At 30.7% G+C, this 7,578-nt stretch overlaps 1 protein-coding gene across 1 annotated transcript; it reads right to left on the bottom strand.

Annotated features, from left to right (window-relative positions):
- Positions 1–6,310: 6,310 nt before the first annotated feature.
- LOC112459613 (cytochrome P450 4C1-like) lies at positions 6,311–7,417 on the bottom strand (the record flags this gene model as incomplete). The annotated part of the gene is made up of 3 exons (XM_025023789.1): positions 6,311–6,599; positions 6,677–6,856; positions 7,249–7,417. Coding segments are annotated over 3 exons (528 nt in total), but the record flags the coding sequence as incomplete, so codon positions are not given.
- Positions 7,418–7,578: the final 161 nt, after the last annotated feature.

The raw sequence follows: 7,578 nt of genomic DNA, 5'->3' as shown, positions 1-7,578 counted from the left end.
GTTAACGTTACCATAACATATATCTAAGTTGTCTATGTTATATATGCTATTTATTTTATTATATTATTATATATTGATATACTCACTTATATACTTATACTTACGCACTTTTATACTCACTTATATACTTAAAAAGTTGACTCATAAAAATAAAATTATAGACAATATAATTAATATACAGTATTGATTTTTTATTTAGAACCACTTATTTTGCTTAAATCATGTTTTACATGCATAAGTTACGACGAAGAAGCAATTAAACAAATTTTGTAGTTCCTATATAACTTTATCCAGATTTAAAAAAAAATTTGTTTCCCAGCATTACGTAATTTTTTAAATTATGTGATTTTTAAAATCACGTACCGATTTGGAACAATCTGTTACGTGATTAATTGTGTCATTAATTACGTAATTTCGTTACGTGATTTTGTGATGCAATTTCATGACGTGATTTCGTGACGTGATTTTTTTCAGTAGGGACGATAATTTACTCCGCGTAAACGAGTGAATTATCGTAAGTTACTACAGAAGTAACGCTCGCGTAAACATACAGTTTGACAACTTTTACAAGGCAGCATATACGTACGTGTTTGTACGATTTTGTAGATACACCTTCCTTTTTAAAGATCTCTCGGCATCAGCTCTTTACGGTCAATACTTATATATATATTTCACTATCTGTCACGACGCGGCAACGGTCACGACTATCACACACTTACATTTACCCTTTTCTAGGTTGTAAAAAACTGTCACGCACTGCGACAGTGCACGAGTGCAATCTCGTGTCAAAAATGGGAAAGTGACACACCAGCCACCATTTTTGTCCGACGTGGACGTTTCTTAAAAAAAAATTTTCCAGATTTGGACTTTGCATCGCAATATCTTCGCTCGTAGGGCACGTAACGGAAAAGAAGACTCTTATTTATAAATCAAACCCCAAGCTATCGATCGAACCTACTTAGAAATTGATCCGTTCACTCGTTATTGAGATCTCAAAATCTCCGATACTCGCAACTCATGCGTTCGCGTAAAAGAGTGTCTCGCTTCGCGCGTACTTGGCGCGAGACACTACCGTGTCTCTTAATATGTCAATACAAAAAGTGAAAAAGTCGTACCTGTTATCAAATAATTTTTTACATACACATATAGAATAAATCATTATTAACTACCATATAAATAACTTTTTATTTGTCTAGTATAAAAAAATGTTTAAAAGCATTGTCATATTTTTTAAAAGAAGTACAAAATTAAATGTTTTTTAAGATATGAGTGATATTTTCTAAAATAAAACGATATAATTTCTCCTTTTTTTATAAATTGTTATTAAAAAAAATTAAAATAATTTAATCATTTTAATTATTTTAATTGTCGATTTAATTAAAATGATTAAATGGATGAGATTATTTAAAAATAAATATTTTACAAGCTATTTTACATTAAGCTAACTTTGATATTTTAATTTAAACTTAAATGAAAATATTTTTCCGTCATATTTTCTCCTTAAACAGTCAAACTGTTTTCTAAAAGCATTTATTTTTTTAATAACAAATAGTTATTTTTGATGGTAAATATTAGTGACTCATCATATACATTATACATGAAAGTCAACGTCGCCTTTTATTCTATCAAACATCAACATTCTCATACACATGAAGAATTAATGCAACTTTTTTCCTGATTTCGTCCAACATTTTCCAACTTTCCCGTTTGTATTCATTGTTCACTGCGATGCGTATGTCCGACCATTCGTATAAATCTTCGAATATAGAATAAGTAAATTTTGGCGAACAAAATTTAATGGCAAAATTGATAGCGGCTATAACCTTGTCTACCCATCGACTCTTGATGCCAAGCGCAGCCAAACAATCTACGAGATACATGCCCGTTATCTTACGCAAGAATGAAATAGTCTTTTATATACGCGTATCTACCGTATTTCATCAGTCTGATCGTCAAATTGATATATGCTTTGCCATAAGACGGATTTTCTTTTCCGACAGAATCTCATCCGATACACATAGACAGTTTAAAAAATAAATTTTTGGAAGATCACAGAAGTTGCTCTGAAAAGGATTATTAGTATCATCATTCCAATTAATCCATCTTTCCAATAAGAAGATCCACGCATTCTTTGATGTGAGTTCTATTGTTTCGGTCATCTGTGGCGGTAATGGACTTCGTTTATGGAACCAAAAGCTCCAGTTAATAGATTATAATATCTGGAAACAACATAGAAAATATTATTTGTAATGTTAAAAGTAACAATGTATTAGAGAAACTCATTTTATTCTCATAAAATATTCATTACATGGATTTTCATCGTTTGAAAATAATCATACGTCAAATATGATATACAATTATACAATCATCAGTGCTTATACTTTTGAACGCAAATTTAGTCAAATAAGATTCAAGAAATGATTCGAAAACTGATGCTCCTCCCAAAAGATTTTGTAGCTTAACCGAGAATATATACTCCTTTTCGTAAGGGATGTGTCTATTATAGTGACCTTATCGGGCAACATACCGATTAAATTTGTTGGTAATAAGTTTTCCAGCAGACCAATATCCGCAAAATCTTTAGACTACATAAATAATACAGTTTTAAAAGTTGAAAACACGAACATTGTCATGAAAGTTGCGTTTTTAAGAGATGTATAATTTTTATTTGGAACTTTTTGTTCTAAAATGTATATTTATTTATATAGATAATTAAAAAATATGCAAACAAATTTTTTTTAATTTTTACCTAGAAAATGACCTTTGCGCCAATTTTCATTGACATATTCATAATTAGCATATCAAAATATAATATAATCAATCAAAATATAAATTCTATTGAATTTACGCCTCAGGATCAGCGTCTGACTCTTACTGCCCTGACTTCTCATTTATTCAAAACATAATAGTAGTATACAAAATTTCAGAACAATCGGAGGTATGGGCTTTTCGGCCACTACTATATACAGCCACTCTTATTCAGCCACAAATGTTTATAATTTGCACACGTAACTAAAAGTCCTGCCCAATGCTGAGAAATGCTCCGAGCGATCGGAGTATTGATCAAAGAAATATCTCCGCCAAGTAAAGTCGGCGATACGAATACTAAGCACGGACATTCTATGTCGAAATGTGAGACACTTGGTGGAAGCACGAATATGTCAAATAAATGTAAGATAACAGTAAAAAGAAACAACCTTGATAACCTTGATAACCCACAAAAGTTAAATACATTACGCATATAAATTTAAACAAATAATTTAATTTAGTAAATAAATTTAGTTGACACTTTACCCCAAGGATAATCTTCACACACATTTTCGGAAATTCGTAGAATTTTTTCAGTTGTTAGAGAAAGAGAAGTAAGTAACTCAGTTGAAGTAGAATCCATTGAAGAAATAATATACCTACTTATTTTCGGTCCACACGTTGATTCCTGTATAAACTTTTAAGTATTGTAAGGCACCCACAGCAATAATTACCGCGTAAGATGGTATTGGTGTCATTTGAGAAAATTCGTATACCTATACGCATTCGTTTGAAATCGATGTTAAAGACGCAGACATTAAAACTTTGAAACCTATTGGTGCTATAGTGTAATAAATATAAAATATATGTCAATAAAAATTGAATAGAGAAATTTTGTTTCAATTTGATTAAGGCAATATTTGTATAAGAAAATATAGACGTATTTGGAAATATATAATTACGTTGTCTTTGTTGACGCGTTTTATTTTGTTTACTAACTTTTATATTACTTTTATTAATAATATAAAAATATTTAGTCAGAAATGAAAAGAACGTTTTTGTTCTTTCACGTATATAAAATATTGTCTGTGTTTAAATTCTTGCCTTAGCAGTGTACATAAATTTGACAGATGGTGTGTCTTGACATGGAAACATGGCTCCTGCGTATGTGTGCTAAAAGATTTGAAATTTTTATTTAACATACGTTGAAGTAGAATAATTTCTCAATTTATTTTACTAGTATACCTTATTGTTAGACAATAGGAAGGAATGTTTACCATCGGCAGTTTGCTCACGTGTTAGCCAATATAATGCAGGAGAATTTGAACTTGTTTCATACTCAATTTGAATTTTACATCTGAAAATATTATATTAACCCGTTGTGGTCACATGGGGTCCAGTGGACCCCAGGCTTTTTTTTTTTTTTTTTTTCAAAAGTATACTATTTTGAAAGTAAAACGCACAAAGTTTTTTTACTCTATCTCAAAAAATTTTGATGAATATTTTTGTAAAAAAAGTCAAATTTCTCGAAAAAAATTTTTTTTTCTCGCGTTTTTTCAACATAAAAAAATTTTTTAAATTATTGGATTATCAAGAGGAAGTCATAAATTAATTCCAGTTCAAGGTTTGAGTCGATACATCAAAAAGAACGCAAATGGAAACTGTTGTGGGGTCCATTGGACCCCGTGTGACCACTACGTTATTTTTAAGAGGTGTGACCACAACGGGTTAAGGTGTGTATATCAATTACTTGCTTTTACAATTTCTAATATCTGTATATTTACATTTACAATTTCGTTTTATATTTACCGAATATTAGAAAATTGTATAGTATCTAAATGAATAGTAAATTTACTTCCAAAAATACCACAATGTCCAATTTTATGTTTTAATATATATCCATTAAAAAAATTCGTGACCTTTGATATATCAAGTCGGTAACTATCTAAAATCTAATTGTCTCATTTTATATGTTAATCAGAACAAGTTATTGAGATCTCAAAATCTTGGGTATTTGCAACTCATGCGTTCGCGTAAAAGAGTCACGGTGCGGTCTCGCTTCGCGTGTACTTGGCGCGAGACATTACCGTGTCTCTTGACTCTGCATCGTGATGCGAATGAAAAAAAGTTCTGTTAATCTGTGAAGAGAAGGAGAAAGAACTGGAAATACATTTGACGCCGGTTAAACAACTTTGCGGTAAACATTACCTATTTGTGTAAAATTAATCATTTCTTACCCGCTTATTTGAATCATTTATTTCAACAATTTATAAATAATAATTAGAGGAAATCAATTAATCCGATACTGAAAGTTTAGTTTTATAAAGATGTTTTTTGAAAAACTTACAATTATTATAATAGATATTTAATCAAAACGTGATAAAAAGTTTTATTTATGTAAAATTATCTTTTGAATCATTGATTATTCTAAGTGCTATTTTAATTTGAATATTATGTTTGTATATGTTACAAAGTCATCGCGGCTGACCACTGTAGGGGAGAGTGGGCACCCTTGAACCACGTTTTTTCAAATCACGTTAAAAATAATTTTTAATAACTTTATTATAATATAAATGAGACGATTCGATGTTTAATATAATAAACTTTGTTTGTAAATGATTTAAGAAGTAAATTTTCAGAAATATTTTGCAAAAATAATGATATTTCGAAATGCTGCGTTTTTCACAGTGGACCAAAAGCGTGGGGTCGATTGAGCCATAGCGTAGGGTACACTGTGACATGTAATGTGAAAGGTAGAGTATTCTGTGACACGTAGAAGAAATCTAATTGAAAACTGAAAACAAAGCCTCACAGCGACTCGATTACATGTGATCTGTAACTAAAGGGTGAAAAAAAGAGAAAATAAGCGTAGTTCTGTAAGCGTGGAACAGAAGACCCCATCAACCTGCGTCACATTGGACCCCACTAAACATCGATATAACCTCACTTTAGTAGAAATCAACGAATATTGCCTCATAGCGACTCGATTACATGTGATCTGTAACTAAAGGGTGAAAAAAAGAGAAAATAAAAGTGTGGAGATGATTATATCGATGGAAATTATTTCATTTTATAGGCAAAAGTGTAGTTCTGTAAGCGTGGCACAGAGGACCCCATCAACCTGCGTCACATTGGACCCCACTGAACATTGATATTATTTATCGTAAATATTTCAGATACAAAACAATTAAACGTTTTTGTGCGCACTTTGGTATTGAACCTAGATCCCGACGAACGTCTTATGAATTTTTTTTTAACTGTAGAATCCTTAGAAATCCATACATATCAAAAAGTTATGACAAGTAAAAATTTACTTTGCAAGGCTCCAATTACAGATCTGCCTTTAACTAAGGTATATATGCTTATTTCGGCATAATTTTTTTATGGAAGTTATATGTTTTGAAAACGAAAGTTTTCATACCCACCGTCACTATTTTGCAGAACGTTAATACAGAAAACTCGCACTGTCACATTGGACCCCGTGGCTCAAGGGAGCCCACTCTCCCCTACATATGTTTTATACATTTATTACATTTTATTTATATTTTCATTTTGTTCCCGATAATGACACGTGTGCAAAGTGTTACTATTACAGTGCTATTGACAATTATTGTGTAAGCGAATAAAACCTTTCCTTAGCTTTTTATGATCTTTATTAAGTCGATATTTGTTTCAAGGGCTTGCTTTCGTTTTACAGACAGGGATAAATTTTACACGTAGTGGCTGAGCAGGGCGAAGTACCAAATCAAGCTGCATCCGAACATTCTTTAAATAATCAATAGGCTCCAAGTAGAAATTGTGTACCAGAGGAGCTATCATCGCCTTCATTTCCAGCATAGCGAATCGTTGACCTTTAATTTGGTACATATCATAATCTGTTAATATAAACATGGTATTACATATCAGAATATAAAAAAATACAGATTACCGATGCAGTTACGTGGTCCAGCGCTGAATGGTAAATACGAATAAGGATGACGATTTCGGATTTTTTCAGGCAAAAATCTATCGGGATCAAATACTTCTGGATTTGACCAAAAATTAGGATCTCTGTGGACTCCGTAAATATTAAGATGCAAGTATGTTCCAGCAGGTACCAAATATGAGTCTAAAAAGCATACATTAATTAAGATTTAGAAATAATTAAGTTGTATTAAAATTTTAAAACTGTTTATACATCTAATACAACATAAAAATAGTTGCCTATAGTTTGCGTCATAAAAAATATAATGTAATTATTATTTAAACTTTATTAAGCCTTACTTGTTTAATATTATTTTCTGAAAATATTGCATGTTGTATTAGATAAAACTTTGCATATAAAATTTTAAAATATTGATTAGAAAGAAACTTATTGATATAGATATACAAACTTTTAAATCTTTAAAATATATGGGAATATTGCTTTTTATATTTTTATGCGTATTTACTTCATACATTTGATGACATGTTGCATAATATATTTAAAAATATATACAAAACAATTGGTTAGATGCGTACGTAATTTTACGTCTTCCCCAGGAAGACGTGATATGACATACACGCTGGGATATAAGCGCAATGCTTCCTTTATACATCTCTCCAAATATGGTAGGTCTTGCAACAATTTTATAGTAAACTTCTGCCCATTCTCTTGCAAAGCAGAATCAATTTCGTTCCTGACACGATCCTGTTATCATCATTGTTAATTAAAAGGCGTCTTTTTGTTATCGTGATGTTTTTACGTAAAAACAAATATATTTCAGGAATATTTATTTCACAAATGTTTTGATTAATTCATTTGAAATATGTGTATGTACATAAATTACACTTATTAAGATATAAAAAAAA

Source organism: Temnothorax curvispinosus, unplaced genomic scaffold (genome assembly GCF_003070985.1).
Source record: "Temnothorax curvispinosus isolate PA1 unplaced genomic scaffold, ASM307098v1 QBEX01010024.1, whole genome shotgun sequence".
NCBI classification, from domain to species: domain Eukaryota; kingdom Metazoa; phylum Arthropoda; class Insecta; order Hymenoptera; family Formicidae; genus Temnothorax; species Temnothorax curvispinosus.
Note: the sequence above shows the minus strand (reverse complement) of the source record. Positions and strands in the feature narration are given on the sequence as shown.